The 19,938-nt window shown below is 35.7% G+C and overlaps 1 protein-coding gene across 2 annotated transcripts; it reads left to right on the top strand.

The window, feature by feature from the left end:
• The first annotated feature begins 5,568 nt into the window (after positions 1-5,568).
• On the top strand, positions 5,569-19,797 carry LOC122279091 (solanesyl diphosphate synthase 3, chloroplastic/mitochondrial-like). Of its 2 annotated transcripts, XM_043089425.1 has the most exons (12): positions 5,570-5,827; positions 6,574-6,666; positions 7,644-7,724; positions 7,866-7,937; positions 13,884-14,015; positions 14,439-14,525; positions 14,761-14,832; positions 14,954-15,039; positions 16,564-16,696; positions 17,635-17,724; positions 18,944-19,042; positions 19,382-19,797. In XM_043089425.1, the coding sequence occupies exons 1-12, from the start codon at positions 5,690-5,692 to the stop codon at positions 19,559-19,561; spliced, it is 1,263 nt and encodes a 420-aa protein (XP_042945359.1). In that variant the 5' UTR covers positions 5,570-5,689; the 3' UTR covers positions 19,562-19,797. The 2 variants fall into 2 exon arrangements, with proteins under 2 accessions (XP_042945360.1, XP_042945359.1); XM_043089426.1 differs by lacking the exon at positions 13,884-14,015 and having other exon boundaries at positions 5,569-5,827.
• Positions 19,798-19,938: the final 141 nt, after the last annotated feature.

Raw genomic sequence — 19,938 nt, 5'->3', positions numbered from 1 at the left:
ACATCTGCTACGTCTTAGCCACTATTTGTGCCTCCCACAAAAACAACTCATGAACTCCCAACTACCTTAATTGAACCTTCAATATCTTCATCTTCCATCACAATAGCAAATATCTTGGATTTTGAGGCAGATTTGTTGACTTCTTCATTGGTTTGTGAACCATCTTCCTCAATTGACTTAATTTGTAATCCTACCACACCATCACCAGTGTTGCCTCCACTTGAAGATGTCACTTCCCTATCAACACCTGCTACAGAGGACTCCACTTCTCCTACTATTGGCTCTTCACATCTTATGATTACTCAGGCACGTGCTGGCATTCATAAACTCAATCTCTGCTATGCCAATTTTCACAGTTTTATTATCCCTTTTTCAGAACCAAAGACAATACGTTCAGCTCTCAAACATAAAGGTTGGCGAGGCCATACTTGATGAATTAGAAACTCCCCATGCTAATCATACTTGGGACTTAGTGCCTCACACAAATAATATGCATGTTAGTGGATCGAAGTGGGTGCTTAAAACCAAACTAAAAGCTGATGACACAGTAGAAAGGTTGAAGGCCAGGCTTGTTGCAAAAGGATATCACCAAGTACATGGATTGGATTTCTTTGAAACTTTCTCACCAGTGATTAAACCAAGGACTATTCAACTTGTGTTATCTCTACTTGTCCAACATTGATTTATTAAGCAATTGGATGTTAAGAATACATTCTTGCGTGGTACTATATCTGAAATTGTCTTCATGGATCAGCCTCCTGGGTTCTCTCATGATTTATTCCCGAATCATGTTTGCAAGTTGAACAAGGCATTGTATGGATTTAAACAAGCCCCAAGGGCTTGGTTTGATCGATTTAGCTCATTTCTTTTTACTATAGTTTTAGTTGTAGCTTGGATTCCCTTCTTTGTTCACCTATCAGCATGCTCATGGAACACTTGTTCTTCTTCTATATGTTGATGACATAATTCTCACAGGATCAAGTGATGCTCTCCTCACTCAATTTGTCGTCGTGTTACATTCTGAATTTTCAATGAAAGACTTGGGTCCTCTTCATTTTTTCTTGGGCATTGAGGTCACTTATACAACTAATGGTCTTATCCTTTCTCAGTTTAAATATGCCTTAGAAATTCTTGAACGTGCTAATATGATGGAATGCAAACCCATTGCCACTCCATTATCCACCAAAGTCAAAGCTGTTCACTCTACTACTCCATATTCTAGCCCAGCTCAATTTCGAAGCTTAGTGGGTGCTCTCCAATACCTTACCATCACTCGTTCGGATCTTGCCTTTATTGTCAACCATGTCTCTCAGTTTATGCAGTCACCCACTAAAGGACACTTCAAAATGGTTAAGAGGATACTTCGGTAAGTGCATGGCACTCTTGATTTTGGTACTCATCTCCACTCAACCAGTAGTATGGATCTTTATGCATTCTCAGATGCTAATTGGGCTGGGTGCTCTACTACTCGTCGCTTCATGACTGGATACTGCACTTTCTTGGGAAGTAACCTTATTTCGTGGTGTGCCAAGAAACAATCCACAGTTTCTAAGTCTAGCATTGAAGCTGAGTACCTAGCTATGGCTCACATAGCTGCTTAATTAACTTGGTTAAGTTTTCTTCTTCATGATCTTCAAGTTGTTGTTTCTTCTCCTCCACTTTTGTTTCGTGACAACTTAAGTGCTCTCTACATGACCATTAATCCTGTGTTTTATGCTTGAAGTAAGCATATTGAACTTGATTATCATTGCGTTTGTGAGCAAGTTGCCCTTGGACTTTTAGAAACTCAGCATGTCTCCTTTTCCTTTCAACTTGCTGATATATTTACTAAGCCTTTGAGTAAGCCTTCATTGCTTCATCTACGTGCCAAACTTAGTCTCGTGCCTAGCCTCAGTTTGAGGGGGCCTATTGAAGCTATTGAAGTAGCTGACTCTACACATCTCAACCCTCCTATAGCTAACTCTACACATCTTAGCCCTCTATTGTTGACTATATAGCATTCAGTTTCTACATGAAGAAGCAGAGTTTGAGTGGCAAATTATGCCGCATACTACGTGACTATGTGACTTTAATTGTAATTATGTCAAATCCTACTAATTGTGATGTATTTATATGTAAATATATACACAATATGATAAATAAGACAAGAGACTAACTCTTACGTAGAGTGAAAGTGATTCACAAGAAACCTGTGCAAAACTATCATTCTTCAATTATTTGTCTCTCAATAAATTATTTTCAATTAAGTCGGCCATTTTAGGTTGGGAAAAGCTCCCTCCACAGAACAAGCTGCAAAAAAAGCTTGATGTTTGAATAATCTCTTACAACAAAATTTCTAAAAAGTTCGTGATAGTGGAACCCCTCATAGAAACAAGCACACTATGAGGCCATGTTGTCATGGTTGATTCGAAATAACAAAATTAAAAATATCTCGAGAATTATTGCATTGGTATTAGTAATGTAGGGAGAGATGGTATACAGATAGATGAAGATGGAAATGATTACCATAGCAAAGTCAGATATTAGCCGAAAGGTGGAGAGAAAGAGATGGAGGCAGTGTTGAGAAAAGGTAAACACCAAAAAAAGATGGGTAGAAATAAATAAGAAATGAGAACTCACACACATTGGGCCAAAGAAAATACAAAATAGTATCGAGTGTTAACAATGAAAACACAGGAAGTATAAGAGTTCTGTGTAGTTGTGGGTTCAGGTGGGGAGCTCTTTGACTACTCCAAAACAATGCCAAAATGAATACTGGTGTAGCATATTTTAGAGAGAGAGGGGGGGAGTTGTAGGCGATGTGATGTGAGAGGGTGAAAGAGAGAGAAAAAGGTTAAGAGAGAAAAAAACAAATAGAGAATTTAGTGCACGTGAGTGTAGATGAAAATTTGATTCACCTCTAATGTGACAAAATTTGATTAGCTGATGTTAAATTTAAATTTTCACCCGACCGTTTTGGAGCTTTTCCCAATGTTTAATGAAATTGTGTGTTTCATTTAAGAGAGAAAAAAAACAAATAGAGAATTTAGTGCACGTGAGTGTAGATGAAACTTTGATGCACCTCTTACGAGACAAAATTTGATTGGCTGATGTTAAATTTAAACTTTCACCCAACCATTTTGGAGCTTTTCCCAATATTTAATGAAATGGTGTGTTTCATTTAAATCAATAGGCACCCTGTTTTGATTCTTCTACTCCTCCTTCTTCAACCTCCTTCTCCTTAATAACAAAACTGTGCGTCCTCTCTGAAATCACTATTACCTCCCTTTTCCTACATATTCTCTGCAATAGTAGGACCTCTGGTGTTATCTCAAAGTGAATAACGGTTTTAGAGATATGCTCATGATTAACAACTTATCATATTGACTTGCTCGTACATTAGTTCATACTAAACAATATACAATAGAAGACCAAATTACTTTTGCCAGTTTTATTTTAGCAAAGAGGGTATTGGCGATACCAAGTCACTCATGGCAGGAAAACTGAGATTTCTGAACTTATGTACTTCTTAGATTCAACCATCATCAACTGTGTTAAGAAAACTTGTTGAAGAACTATAGGAAACAAATATGCTCTAGTGTGGTACTCTTTGTACAAATTACAACAAATACCATTTGCAATGTTGAATGAAATAAAGAATGAAACATACCCCATAAGAAAATAAATGTCACACACACACACACACACACACACACACACACATTTAATCTAAAATGTAAGAAAATAAATCCCCCAAGCAGGTAGGGAAAGTTAAAAAAAAAAAAAAAAACCTATTGATCTAACCTCAGCGAAGAAGATCCCTTCATTTCCCTAATCGTCAGATGATTAACAACCGACCAAAATGCAGCCAAAAGAAAGCAACGATGTGCTGATGTGGAGCTTGAAAAGAGAGAGAGAGAGAGAGAGAGAGAGAGAGAGAGAGAGAGAGAGAGAGAGAGAGAGAGAGAGAGAGAGAGTGTGTGTGTGTGTGTGTGGTCTGGTCTAGGTTTGCAAACCGAGAGGGAGAAGAACTGGTCTGATCAATTAATGCTATGTACGAGTGTGCAAGTATCGTACAATCACTTTAAAAAGAAGTGTAATATACTATTAAAGAATTAAATTTTTTATATGTAAGTTCTTTATTTATTTATTTTTTTATAAAATAATTACGTGGCGATTGCACATTCACGATTATAACAATCATTTCACTTTTTCTATTTATTATTACTCGCCTGACGTGGCATCACGCCAAATCAACCAATTGCATGACAACTCCACCTTGCCGGTTGTATATAGAAGAACTCTTTGATTAATCTCTTAAAAATGGTTCGATGAAAAATTTGTAATTACAAAATCATTCTTTTATCAAATATATAATTCATATAAAACGTGACTTAGGTCATGTTTGGAAAGTAAAATGAGAAAATAATTTCTCATCTCTTATCAAAACTTTTCATAGTTTTTTTCATATACATAATTCAAATACAAAATCTTTTTTATTTTTTAATTTTTGACTTTTTCATCTAATCATTACATAATCATTATAATTTTCTTAAATTTTAATAAAAAACATAAAAAATAATATAACTTTTTTAAATTTCAAAAAAATAATATTCATTTAATTTGACAATATTTGTATTCAACTTTTTTTTCTCTCATTTTCTAAAACCCAATAAATTATCTTAACTCAAATAATTTCACTATTATTCATAAACTGCTTTAATATTATTTACAAAATTCTTATTTCGTCATCCACACACATCCTTACTCAAATAAGTTAGAAAAACTTCAGATTTATTGTATTTAGTGCATATTTGGGATTGCGGTGGGAAATATAGTTTACAACTTTAGGATTTTTAACTTATAACTTAAGTAATAATTTCTACTATTAAAAAATTATTTACTGTTTAATAACAATATATTACGTTTGTTTGGAAACAAATTAAAAAAGTAATTTATGAGGTAGAAATGATGATTATTTGAATTTTTAAAAATTATGATTATATCTTTAAAAGTTTGAGAGTTATAATTATCTTAAATTTGTATGGATATTTTTGCCCATTGACATTCTTTTTTAAATTCGAATTACATTCCATATTATCTGAAAAATCACGTTTGAAAAAAAAATATTTTTTAACTTATTGGAGATTAAAAGTACTTTAATATGTGTAACACACAAACGACTTAATTTTTTTATTAAAAGATCTTTAAAAAAATTTAAACATTTTTAAGACTCTTAACATAATCTCAAATAGATCCGTAGTATATAATTTCTTATTTTACATTATACGAAAGGGTTATAAACAATCATGTTCTTAATAGGATAGATATTGTTTGAATCTATATAATTATTATCTACTTATATAAAATTATATTAAGAGAAGAGAATTAATTTAGTCATAATGTGTTAAATAAATATGATAAATTATATGAAATTACATTAATTTATAAGATCATTTTTATATAATTTTTTAATGATTGTAATATTTTTCTTAAAAAAAAAAAACTACAGAAAGATATTTTGCCACTCGTCCTACTTGAGCCTTACGCTTTTTTTTTTTTTTACGTAAAAAGGCACAAATCATTTCAACGGAAAGACCAAATCACTGTAGACTGAAGGAGAGCTAATTAATTGGACTCACCGCCCCCCGAACTCCTCTCTCTCTCTCTCTCTCTCTCGAACTTCAGCCTTTCATTTCTATTCTCGACCATGTTGTTTTCTCGGATTTCTAGGATTCCGAGAACAGCCATTAACGGGCGTCGCTGGTTTCTCTCTCTGTGGCCAGAACACTATCCCCAATTCCCTCGCTCCAAGAATCCTTGCTTTCCTAATGATTCTTCCTTTAAGGTCGCTCCCCTTCAAGAAGTCTATTTGCACCTTTTTTGTTTGTTTTTTCTTGAATTGAATTGAATCTACTATGCTATTCGGTGAGCTAGTGAGGTGAGCAGTATGTTATTTTATTAGGTTTGCCTGGGAATACTTACTACTTTGTAAGATGAATGAAGTCGGGATAATTGCTTATATAGCTTTTTTTTAGAGTAAATTCCAAATCGTAGACCCTGAGAATCTCTTCCAGAAAAAATCTTGGCCCCGTAGAATCTCTTCCCCTAATGAGAAGCTGTTATTTGATGATGGGTGGTTGTTGTTGTTGGTGGTGGTGGTGGTGGTGGGCCGGTGGCGGCGCTGCTTTTTAGCTTTGAACTTGATAAACAGTGCATGAGTTAGAAGTTGCATTATGGCATTAGTGAAAGATTTGTTAGTTAACTAATGTGAGAGCACTGTGCTTTACCTGATGGACCGAAGTCTGCCGGGAAATCCAATAGAAATAACTTGAGAAATCACTACGGTATTTAAAGTTGACTGCTTTGAAGAAAATCTTTCATGTTGATCCGTATCATTTTGGGTGAATGAGTTTGGGCACGTGCGTCTTTGAGTGCTAGTATATTTTTCCCATCAACCTCTACTGTTTCTAACATGTCTTTTTTCTTTCCTTATCTTTTAAGTAGAGCTCTGCTTAAAACGACAAAGCTTGGTGATTATATATTTATGGGCCACTTATATTGTTCCCGCTATTGTTTCTGGTGATTTTTTAGGTCTTGGCCGGTAGTGAAAAATTTTACTGGGGTTTTCCAGCCTTGCACGGTTTTAGACATAAAATCCATCATCAGAGCAGCTCCATGGTTGAGGTAAGGCGTATAATTTTCATTGCCTGCTTTCCTGAATATGCAATTACAATTACGAGTAAATGTACCTAGCTGATATCTTACAGGGGGGACAACATGAATGTCAGAAGTCCAAGAATCATTTAGTTTTATAATGCTTTACATTTCTTTTCTTCTGTTTTTTTTTTTTTAATTTTTTGTCATTTCGTTTGGGATTTTCCCTTGTTTGGCAGAAATATACCGATATTTCATCCTGAATATATTTTAAATTTTCATATTCTCTCAGTCAATCTTGCATTTTTTTGTCCTTGGTTCTTGACTTGAAAATTGAAATTAATTCATGTGAGCGATCACAGTAAAGGATGAAATTTGAGAATAGCAAAGCTGAAGGTTGAAGATCCCTAGGGTTGGGGGTATCCAAAAACAATTCCCTTTGTATGCCAAGGGTGGAAGTGTTCATTTTGTTTTTAGAAGGCTGGATGTAAGAGCTTGATGGTATAGAGGAAGTCGTGTTTTTAAATGTATGAAGTAAATTGTGTGCAGATGGCACTGCTAAATTATCTTTTTTCTTCTCGCAGAACTTGAAAAAAAAGGGTATAAAGGAGCTTTGTTGTGATAAATATGTTGTTAGGAATTGAAGAAGGTGTTTTGTGGAAATCATTTAGAGCTTTTGGAATGCCAGGATATTGCTTCTGGTGTATGGTGTAGAAGGAATGCTAAAGGGAAAAAATCCATAGTCTCGAATTTCTGATTTTTCTGGGTGTTTTGGAGGGGGGGTTATGATGGTTTGGAAAAGGTCATGGAGATAATCAGATAGTATGTTGGTTATGTAAATTTGTGTAAACATAATTTTTTTCTGTTACTTTATAATCGTTGTGTAATCACTCACATACGTCACATGTTCTCTTTTTGCTTGTTATGCTTTGCACTTCACCCTTCCTGTAGGAAAGTAGCTTGTTCTGCCCTTTTTACCTTGATTTTCATTTTCAACATTTCTCCAGGAACAACAAGACCCCTTTTCACTTGTTGCTGATGAGTTATCACTTCTTGCTAACAGATTGCGGTTGATGGTAGTTGCTGAGGTATCTGATTTTCTTACTTTCTGTTAACAAACAAATTGGTATTATTTTTGGGACCTTGGAAGAAGTAGCTAAATGTAGCTGTCTTTCATGTAACATTCAATTTGATATCATGTGATCAAATCGGGATTTCGTCTGATCCAGGTCCCCAAGCTTGCATCGGCTGCTGAATACTTCTTCAAAATGGGGGTAGATGGGAAGAGGTTTCGTCCCACGGTAACAAAATTATTACTTTATGCTAATTTTGAGATCTTTCTCCACTTCTTGGGTGGTTGTTTGTTTGTCATGGCATGTTTTATAGAAATTTATGCTTTAATTGTGACTTTGATGTGAAAGGAAACCATTCAAACAGACATTTCATTTAGGGGTGTAAGGAGTTCGCTCAGGACTGGAAAGACCGACCAGACCAAACTCCAGACCGGTAGGTCTCGGTCCCACAAATTGTGGACCGAAAGAATTTGGTGCAGTCCCGGGGTCTATAAGTTTTGGACCTAAAGGGACCGAACTCCTATATATATATTTTTAAAATATTTTAGTAATTTAATATATTATTCTTATATAGTAATTATATAAGTTAATAATGTAATTTTCATTATCATTGACCATATAAAATATAAAATAATATATGTTATCAACTAATTAATAATAAATCATAATCATGTGATAATTTATGTCATTATATGTAAGTAGTTAATACATCATACATTCATACGTACTCTACTATTTAAACTTAATTAAAATAATTGCCTATTTACTTGGAATAAAATTTTTCTTATAAATTATAAAAAAAACTTAATTAAAATAAATAGGTATTTTTTTTTTTTAAATATCTAAGTTGCAAGCAAGCATGAATAATCTATGTATAATGAAATTATTTAATAATTATGCATACTAAAGAGTAGAGTCTAAATTAGTAAGTAGTAACTATCACCATCATAAATATAATTATAGTAAAATATATTTTTTTAATGAGTTAGTTACATAATTCACATTAATAATTCACTTAATTTTAATTTAGTAATTTAAATAATTTTTTTTTATTAATTTATTTGAAAAAAAAGAAGAAGAAAAAGAATAGATAAAAAATTGGGCCGAATCGAATGGACTGGACTGATAGCTACCGATCCCTATGGATGTTTGGTCTAGTCCGGTTTGGGGAAAATGATGGACCACACCCCCCCAAATCGAACCGATTTACACCCCTAATTTCATTTTTTTTAATGGTCACACACATCACTATTCTACCTTGGCTTTTTTACCCTTTACTACCATTATTTAAACAGGCCTTTGAGGCTAATGTCTAAGGTCAAACCCCAATTTAGTGATTTGAGACCCACATTTAATGGCGTTTCCCACTCTATATATATATATATATATTATGAATAAGATATTTTATTGAGACAAGTAGCAAGGCAAAGCCAAGTACACATGAAGTATGCAAAGCCAAGCCCACTAACATTTATACTTAGTTACAATGTGTGTCTCATATCCCTGTTAAATCTTTTCTAGTATCAAGAACTAGTGTACAGACATATTTACATACTTATGTTTTGCCTATTTTATCAATGTTCACAAGATTCTACAATCCCAAAGAGTATTTTACATCTTCTGGTACTTGTGCTAAATAAGTAAATAAATTTTGAAAGACTGTTGTAGTTCGAATCCTCTTGGGTGCAAACAAATTCTAAGGGCCGTCAGACTGGGGGAACTTCCCCTTAAATTACTTGAGGTGTACTTGTGGGAAACTCCTTACCCAGGGTTTGTACACCCTCAAGATTAGTTTGGACTTTGTTCTCAGACACCCGGTACCAATATAAAAAAAGTATATTATGTAAAGTCACTGGTTTATATAGCTACTCCTCACCTGAATGTAATAGACACACTTCACATAAGTCATAAGATTTGAAACTCTAGGGTGCTTCTCAATCGCTTTAAGTGAGGTGCTCTCTCTCTCTCTCTCTCTCTCTCTCTCTCTCTCTCTCTCTCTCTCTCTCTCTCTCTCTCTCATTCTCATTTTGTGCATGCACGTTAGTGTTTTTTCCTAAATGCTAGACTTCGTGATGGGGGCAGCCCTCCCCTCTAGGGATGACAATTTGTGTTGCGTCATTCGTGTTCTGGTTGTCAACGGACTGTCCACACTTCTTTTCTTATTTCAGCCCACAATTATTTCCTTATTTCTCCATTCATTATTTTGTACAGTTAGCATACATTATTTGACAGATTATAGTTTACATGTATAGGCCTAGAATCATGTGGGAACTTATTTGCTTTCCATGTATAGCATTCTTGTAAAGTCTATATATAATATACAGAACTCAAGGCCAAACCATTTGGCCATTCTCACAAACTTGACACTGGTCACAAAACAGTCAACTCTAACTTGACCCTAGTAATTAAATGTGTCAGTACAGTTCAAGTCATTTGGGTTTGTGTTGGGTTATTTGTGGTCACAAAGGAGTCAACTTGTTCAAAACACTAAGAAACCGAGAATACCAAGAGAACTTTTTTTGGGAAAAATGTGTGCTATGTGCAGCGTAATTCTCATTTAAGTAGTAGGCAATCAGCCCATACTTTACAAGGAAAGAAAGGATTACCATACATAGTAAATTCTAACGTATAAGTCTCTAAGAATTAGCATCTATACATGGTAAGAATATTACTTGTATAGCTAGTATAAGCAGATAAATATACATGGTAAGAATTAGCATTTATTATATGCGGTAACAAACTTAACCTGACCCAAATAATTAGATGCCTCAGTCCAATTCAGGTAATTTGGATTTGTGTTGGATTATTCATCAACTTAACCTGACCTGAATTGTTAATTGTCTCAGTCAGATTCAAGTCATTTGGGTTTGTGTCGGGTTATTTGGATTCGAGTCAGATTAACCTTCTTTTATCACTATCTATAATCGTAGACACATTTTCTAATGTATCTATTTTTTTAATCATATATATTTTTTTTTATAAGTAAACGGTAGTATTAATAAGAATAGGCAAAGCCCAAATATACAAGATGTAATACAAGAGATAAGACCTATCTAGTTCGCTAAAGAAGAAAGCAGAAAATCGTGTACATTTTGGCCATTAAAGTCTAATGAAATGGCCCAAAGAAGTAAAGTAGTGAAAAAAAGAGAGCGAAGCTCCTCTAGTGTCCTCTCCTTATCTTCGAAGGTCCTTTCATTGCGCTCTCACCATCTACATCACATGATGCAGATAGGAACCATCTTCCACATTGCTTGAATCTGTGGGAGTCCTCCCGGTCCCCCAACAAGCCAAAACGTCAACTATCGTAGCAGGCATCACCCAGTTTAATCCAATTCTGCTGAACACTTCACACCACAATGCTCTAGCTGTCTCACAATGTAATAAGAGGTGTTCCACTAACTCACCAGCTTTCTTACACATGCAACACCAGTTCACAATAATTATTTGACGCTTCCGAAGGTTGTCGGTAGTCAGAATCTTACCTAAGGCTGCCGTCCAGGTGAAAAAAAAGTGCTTTGGGAGGCGCCTTATTCCTCCATAATTTTTTCCAAGGGAAGTGAGAGTTTGGTGTGGCTCTAAGAATCTTATAGAAAGAGCTTACCGAGAAGATTCCTTTACTCGCAGGTGTCCACCACAATTTATCTTCCCGCAAGCCATTCAGTTTCCAAGAGTAAAGTAGGCCGAAAAAAGCCTCAAAACAATCAACTTCCCAATCTTGGGCTGCTCTACTAAAAATAATTTTCCAATGGATTTGTTCCCCTGACTGAATTAAAAGATCCGCCACTGAAGCATCTGGCTCACAAGCCACTTGGAACACAGCTGGAAAAGCCTCATTCAATGTCTCATTATCATCCAGTTGTTTATGAGACATTGCCTGAATGGCTTGGTCAGTCATTAGTACACTTCAACACATTGGCAACGTCCATTGGATTAGGAATATATTATAAACTCGAAAGTTTTAAATTTTCATGGAATTCAAGTATGGATTGTGGTACTCAAAATAGGTCACCAATTTTATAAATATGACAATCACGCAAAATTTTGCACAAGTGAAAATAGAAAAAAGGCACATACCAGTTCTTGAGTTTGGCTTTGACTATCCTCTTGTAGTAATCAAAGAAAAAACAATGATTTTTCATTTTTGGGATTTGATCTTGGTGGTTTTGATTTTGAGGATTTAATATTTGGGGATCTTATGTCTAGGGTGCTAGGCTTCCTTCCAATACAAAGGTCAAAGGGTTTTTCACAATTTGAGGTTTTCACCTTTTAACATTTGTGAATTTCTTGAAACTTACTTATCAAAATAGATGCGCAGGTGTTTTTGTTTGTCATTAATATTCGTGTAAAAGAGTTATGAAAATATATTCAGAAGTCATTAAGACATTTTGAAGATCAATACCATGCATATAGTGAGAATGGTGCAAATCGAATAGTGCATTATGAAAGTGGAAAATCATATAAATGAGTCAATAGGGTCAACCCATAGATTACACGAGTGGACCCAAAAATGAGTCAATTTGGGTATGTGTCAAATTGATTTGGATATGATTAAGTACAATTCCAACCCTATTATTTCGTGTCGTGTTCATGTCGAGTTCGTAGGTCATGTAAAAAGTTGCCAATCCTACTCCCCCTACCAACAAACTTCATGACCATAGTGAAGAAAGGGTTCAATCTTAAGTCTCTAGTGTGATGCCAAGAGACTTTACCATCTAAACTAGTGGACACCTTCAACAGCTCTTAACTCTACTTTTTGTCTCATCAATACATTTTTAGGATATCAAAATACCTTAGGAAAATCTGATTTGCTCTTTTATATTTGATTAACACAAACTCGGTTATTTTGAAGTATAATTTAAGTTGCATCACATATGAGTTTGGGACTCGTACTGTTTTCAAGAATTTTAAAGTTTTATTTTGGCACAGCATCTCAGCTTCGAAAGGTGATTTATGAGTAGGGAATGAATATGTGTTTGGGGATGTGGAATAATGAGAAACTTTTCTTTCAAAGAGTTGCAAGGCCTTGGTATGATTTAGGATGATAGACCCTTGCAGGAGGAATAGAGGTTTAAGAAGGCAACTGTTAGCAGTGACCTGGAAAGGATAATCCTTATGGAGGAGATATGTTGGAGACTATAATAAAGGGCATTGTGGCTTACTCTGAAATTAAGTGTGCTTGGCAGAGTAGTACTAGGATGGGTGGCCTCTTGGGAAGTCGTCGTGTTGCACCCATTTCTTGCTCATATTATGTTTTGTATCATAACCCCAAGGGGTTGGCTCAAGTGGTAAAGGCTTTGGTCTTGGTTGTAAGCTCCCTCCAAGTCTAAGGTTATCCTCTTGGGTGCAAACAATTTGTAGGGGCCATCAACTTCCCCTCGAATTATCCGAGGTGTACTTGCGGAAAACTTCTTACCGAGGGCTTGTGCAACCCTGGGATTAGTCGGGGCTTTGTTCTTGGACACCCGGTGCCAATAAAAAGAAGGGGGAATTGCAGATTACCTTCTTTTGCATTGTGACGTTTCTATCCTTCTATGGAACATGGTTTTTGACATCTTTGGGGTAGATTGGGTTATACCTTCTCATGTGCGGGATCTTTTAATGTGTTAGAAAGGACAGTTTGGTAGTCATCAATGCACACTACTTTGGAGAGTGGCCGCGTTGTGCTAATTTTGGTGTCTTTGAGGAGACAAAATTGATTGTAGTTTGGAGGATAGTGAGAGATTGGTACTGGAGCTTACTGGAGCTTAAAATATTTCTTTATTATTACCCTCTTTCATTGGATTGTGGTAGAAAAATTGTGCTACTTTAAATTTATAATTTTCAAGAATTGTTTAACACTTTTTTCCTTTTGTTAGTTAGGTGGATGCCTTGTATCCTTTCAGTGTACTGAAGTAAGACTCTTTTCGTTGTAATAAAACTTTTCATTACTTATAAAAAAAGAGTTTTATTAGTGGATTAAAAAAGATCCAGACTTTTGACTGTACATGCTGTTGATGTGCTCTCTGTGAGTTTAATTTTATCTTTTTGCTCTCCAAACAAGCTCATCCTTTTTTCCACTTGCTCATGCACCACAATGGGGACTTGATGTTTCACAGCTATTGTTTTGGGAATTTATGCCACCAACATGTCTCATCGTCTTGTGTGTATTGAATGACATAAATATGTTCCATGCAGGTTTTGTTATTGATGGCAACAGCTTTGACTGTCCCTATACCAGAACCATATCCCAGTGGGTACGGAGATGCTTTGACTGATGAACTACGTGCCAGACAGCAATGTATAGCTGAGATCACAGAGATGATTCATGTCAGTTATTCTTCTTTCAAATGCTTTTGTGCAATATTTTTGCTGATCTTGATGCATCTTGGGATCATCAGTTCCTGAATGAGATAGTAAGAAATGAGAGTTCCAGTCCACTGATTATTTTTAATCGTGGCTCATTTCATCTGTTTGTTTGTCTTTTATTTTTGTTTTACTAGTAATTTTAAATATACTATTTTATTCCATTTCTACCCGGTAGCAACAGGCTCTGAAAAGATCTTACCATTTTCATTCTTCTCATTTCTATGTTGTGATACACTTGTATTTGAAATGGCTCTGGTGAAAGCCGTAGACCATGCAGTTGGCTTTTTCCTGTATTGTTCTGCACAGTTGTGGTGTTCCTTTTCATACCATGAGCCTTCTTCATTATTTATTGGAGACTCGACATACTTATGTCATTGTCTTCAGGTGGCAAGCCTTCTACATGATGATGTCTTGGATGATGCGGATACAAGACGTGGCATTGGTTCACTAAATTTTGTAATGGGCAATAAGGTACGTTTTCTATTTTAAATTGATCACATTTCCCTTTTATTTTTGTGAGAAAATACAAATTTTAATGTATCTCTGCTTTACTATATTGGCAATAACTGAAATTCTGTTTTGGCTCTTCTAAGGAGTAATTGACTGTTTTCAGGGATTTTCACTCCCCCTGATGTTTTGTCAATCCAAGTTATGGAGCAGTGTAGCCTGACATTGTTTTTGATCATTTGGCTCATTTGAAATGCAGTTAGCAGTACTAGCAGGAGATTTTCTGCTCTCTCGAGCTTGTGTGGCACTCGCCTCATTGAAAAACACGGAGGTGTCATATTTCTTCCACATATCAATAGAAGTGTCAAACTAGATTGAGCAATGATATGGAGGTGCAGAGTTTTTTTTTTTTTTTCCCAACTCATTGCTGTGCCTTTACCGTTTATCTTTAGGTTGTATCATTACTGGCAAAAGTTGTGGAGCATCTTGTGACAGGTGAAACCATGCAAATGAGTGCTACATCCGAACAATGTTGTAGGTATCCTGCTCCACTATTCCCATCATTTATAAATTTCGAGAGTACATATGCAAGTCTTATGAACACAATAGTTTCTCAGCATTCATTTCTCTCGTTTTTCCAACCTGTCTGGTATTCCTTATACTTTCATACTTGCTGGTACCTCAGATCTTCTGAGTGTAGTTCGTCACAAACTTACTTTAATGCAGGATGGACTAAATAGTTTTCACGCACAGATAACTTTACTAAGATGATTGTTCCAATTTTTTTTTTTTTTGATAAGTAAATAACGAGATATACAAAGGTACACCCTATCTATGTGGATGCAATAGAGACAAGAAAATCATGTAAATCGAGGCCATTAAAGTCTACAGCTATGGCCCAACAAGTACATAGAGTTCTAATAAAAAAAAGCTTTTAGTTCCTCTATCGATCTCTCCTTGTCTTCGAACGTCCATTGCAATCTTGCCGCAAACTCTTCAAAATGCATATAGGGACCATCTTTCACACAGCTTTAATTTGTTGAATTGTTTCGGTAAACATGTTTTTATCTAGTTAATATCTTCTGTGATTTGCTTAACCATCTGCATTGTATTGATTTTGTTCAACATTGGAATGATGTGATATCCTCAACTGTTGATCATATTTACGTAAGAATACTCAGCTTCATCACCTATCTCTTGTATTTCTTTTTTAAAAGACTCACTTTACCATATGTCATTCCTTATGCCGTCCTCTAGTAGCTCTAAGGAGACAATTAGTGATTTGTGTAAGATGATACTTCTGTCCTAAATGAATTAGGTGATGGATGTTTTGTGGAAGATATAACACCTGACAAAAAAATTTTGCATTGATTTGACCAAAATCCGCCGAGACATTTGACCTGCTTGATACTTAAGTGCCCACCTATGGCTCAGTAGCATAAGCTCACATCTCATAACACGTATGCTGGGCCTTGGTAATTCCTTGATTCACCTTAATAAATATTGTCAGTTTCCAGTTTTTGCATGCATGTGGGCATTATTAATTCATTTATAAGTTTAGCACAACTTCCCTGCAGGCAATGGTTGCCTTCTTGGCGGTGAATATTCCATGGAAAGTGTGGCTTAAACACGAGGTGTGCGCGGACACACCACCCCATACCTGCACATATGCATAGATGTGAGAGAGCTTTAGAAACACTCATGTGAATGCATGTGATTATGTGGCAAGAAATGGGTAGATTGGGTATCTTGGGTGAAACTGGAGATTCATAATTCATGTTTAAACTGTTAGAAGTTTCATTAGTAGACATTAGCTATGGATTTATATACAAGCTAAGTTCATTTAGCTAGAAATTTAGGCATTTAGTCAGTAGTTCGTAGTTACTGTTCAAACTACTGAACTGCAAAATGATCCATGCTACTGCAGTTATAGCAGTGAAACAGTAAGGATAATTTGGTCTTTTGATTTTGATAAGTACAGTTCTAATAAACCCGAACCTTACCTCCAGGATTCCTGGAGTAGTAGTAATTTTGTGATAATGTCTTCTTTTGGCAATTGCAGCATGGAATATTATATGCAGAAAACATACTACAAGACAGCATCCCTAATTTCCAACAGCTGCAAAGCAATTGCCCTTCTTGCTGGGCAGACTGCAGAAGTTGCAATGTTGGCTTATGAGTATGGCAGAAATCTGGTTTGTTTCTCATCCAAAATAAAGAACAAATCTGTCCTGTAAATTCTTTTAGCTCTCTTATCTGTTAATTACTTCCTGGGAAAGAATTAGAGATTGACGGGAGTCTGGGATAAGCTAGAGTGATGGGAGTCTGGAATAAGCTTTCCTTCCTAACCTCAAGTTACCAGGCCTCTCGTTCTATACAGATAAAAAGGTGGCAGAAAAATGAACTGCACCTGAGGATCTTTTGAGCTCATTTAATGCTCTGGCAGGTCAAAGAAGATCGCCCATACATTATTTTCTGAATTAAATGACTGATTGAGGTTTTCTCTTGTATACTCTACATATGTGGATTGCGCTCTCGGTGAAATTTGAATTACCAAAAAATACCAAAATTGTTTTATGCCTAACTTATTGTTGTAGTTAAATTTCAATTTTTGTAATCAGGTAGATGGGTTTGGGTCCATTTGTATTGCAGTTCTTGCAATTGCCTACTTTTATTGCTAAGCTCTATATGGATCAAGTTTAGAAGGAGAATGCTGTTATCATGTAGACATAGCTTTTCATGTTAAATGATCGCACCAGTCATCTTTACCTTGATTGGCATGCTGTTATGCTGGCTATATGAAAGATGAAGAATGGGCTGTAAACACGAGAGACCATGCGTTAAGGGCCTGCATGGCCTGAACATTCATGACTTCCGTGTTCTCTAGACAATCATGCATAGGTGTTGATCCTGTGTATATCCCGCTTACCTGGGCCATCCTATTTCTTTCATCATTGAAATTCTTCTTTACCAATCGAAAAAATAAAAGTTATGCTTTTAGGGCCTCCAAATAATTCTGAACTCGATGCTTCCCTTCCCTTTCTCTGAACAAGTTTTGATGTCCAATTTTATTTATTTATTTATTTGTGTATATATAGAGCTGACCGTTGGTCTAATTTGTTTTCTTCCTCAGGGACTAGCATATCAATTGATAGATGACGTTCTTGATTTCACAGGAACATCAGCTTCCCTTGGAAAGGGTTCTCTATCTGATATCCGCCATGTAATTCATCTATCCTCTGATATCTTCTCAAATGATCCCTATTAGCCGTTGTACTTGTCCCCTTTGTCCTCTCACCTCCATCATTTGTGTAATCTGTCCAGTTTAGGCAATAATTATTTTATTTAAAGTTCACGCTGTTAATGTGTCCACTTAGATGCTTAGACAATTCATTGGTAATGTCATTTGTTTTTAGTTGAAAGCTGCTTGAAGCGCATGGTTACATGGGATCTACTAGCATTCCTGCCGATCTTTGTTCAGAGACAAGCATACTTAAATAACTCAAGCTATTAAACTATAAATTAGCTAGACATGTGCTGGGAGGACAAGAATCAATGATTTCACATCTTGACCCATGTGGTCTACATCATGGCACCCTTTTTAATTCTAAATAGTTAGCAATGCCTAGAAATAACCTCAAATTGGACCTGTTAGATTACTAAAATTGCACTATAACATAATGGTGAGTGTGTTTTTAAAGTTTTTCGTATGGTGATCTATTGCTAGCATTTGGCTGCAATATTATCAGCAATTGTAGGGGTCTCTATACCAAGTTGTGGATTGTTGGCACATCTATTAGCATTACATCTTTGGTAGTTTGTAATAACGGGCTTGTATTTATTCCCTTGCTGTTTTGGAATTGAAGATTCTCCATTTTTTAGGCCAGGAATAAACACCTTATTTAACACTTTTTATGTGTTCATCGAAGGTCTTGCACCTGTAATCCCAGTGTTTCATTATCGTCACATTCATATATTTCTGGTGAATTAATTGAGGATCAAACTTGAACATCAGTTTGTGGCAAGCGGTAACTTAATTATTTCCTGAGTTTTCAGTGGTAGTGTTCCTCCACCTTTGTTCTTTCAGCACACTATTGGAGGATCCCTCCAACTACCCCTTTTTGTCAAGTAGCACCCTTGGTCAATATTGTGTCATGTCATCTATGTATCGCCACCTTGGCAGTCAAACTGGGCCGTAGGGTGCATTTGACAGTTGATGGTAAGTTGAAGGTGCAGTGTGTCAGTTTTGAAGTACGGGCTGCAATAAAACACCTGTCAATTAGGGGGTGGAAAGTGTATTTTCTCCTTTAATTTTTTACATAATGATATGTATATCTCGAAAGCAAGTTTTTTTTCCTATTTTATTAAAGCCAATATCAATGAGGAATACACCGAATTTTTGTTATATCCCATTAGCAAAAGAAATAAATGTACTTTTGTAGGGAATCATAACTGCTCCAATACTGTTTGCCATGGAAGAGTTCCCTCAGTTGCGTGCAGTTGTTGATCAGGGCCTTGACGACCCTGCAAATGTTGATCTTGTAAGTCCATCCTGTTTATTTTTCTTTTAATTATACTAGTGAGGAAAAAAGTCTTTTGATTATTCTTGTGGACTGTTGCGTGTGATATGTGATGTCAATTGCCAAATCTGCTACAGACAATACTTGGAAGATTCTATATTTCATTCTCTCATATCGAGTTTGTACAAGAGTTGTCCTATCTTGATTGCTCTCCTGATTACAAGTGCCCGCATTATTTTGATATTTTTGAATCTATTTGTCAGACTACAACCTTGATGAAAATACCCATTAAAATAAATAGGCCACTCTCATCTTGTTGGATTCTTTTTCTGAAAGTTGATCTCTATCTGAAAAAATTAGGCTCTCGAGTACCTCGGGAAGAGTCGTGGAATACAGCGAGCTAGAGAGCTTGCCACGAAGCATGCCAACCTTGCTGCTGCGGCAATCCATTCTCTTCCCGAAAACGATAATGAGGAGGTAAGAAAATCAAGGAGGGCACTCTTGGATCTCACTCATAGAGTCATTACCAGAACCAAGTGACCACACAATACCTGCAATTCTGAATTCACACCATAAATAGAGAAACATTATACGTTCCTTTCATTATTTCTGTAACGTGAGGGGCTCGTTTGGATAAATATTCTTTCAACCATTGCAATTTCTCTTTTCAATAAATTTCGGAAAATCACTATTTTCTTGTAAATTAAACTCTTAGCTTGGAGAACAATTACACAGCTGACTATTTTACAATGTGGACTCGATTGCCATTGTGTCGACTCTTGACTTATTTTGTATATGATGGAGGAGGAATCAGACGATTTAGTATTTAGCATCCCCATTGAAAGGATCATATAAGAACGGCTTGTTAAGTTTTTAATACATTTTATATTTTGAGAAATAAACCTTACCATGCTTCC

Source organism: Carya illinoinensis, chromosome 10 (genome assembly GCF_018687715.1).
Source record: "Carya illinoinensis cultivar Pawnee chromosome 10, C.illinoinensisPawnee_v1, whole genome shotgun sequence".
In the NCBI taxonomy this organism is placed as follows: Eukaryota; Viridiplantae; Streptophyta; class Magnoliopsida; order Fagales; family Juglandaceae; genus Carya; species Carya illinoinensis.
This window is presented reverse-complemented; position numbering and strand designations above follow the sequence as displayed.

Bases quoted from the DNA above. Each gene is read 5' to 3' on its own strand.
- LOC122279091 (XM_043089425.1), top strand. From the start codon at position 5,690: ATGTTGTTTTCTCGGATTTCTAGGATTCCGAGAACAGCCATTAACGGG. The intron at 5,828-6,573 runs GTCGCTCCCCTT...GTGATTTTTTAG, and splicing joins CTAATGATTCTTCCTTTAAG to GTCTTGGCCGGTAGTGAAAA. The intron at 7,725-7,865 runs GTATCTGATTTT...CGTCTGATCCAG, and splicing joins GGTTGATGGTAGTTGCTGAG to GTCCCCAAGCTTGCATCGGC.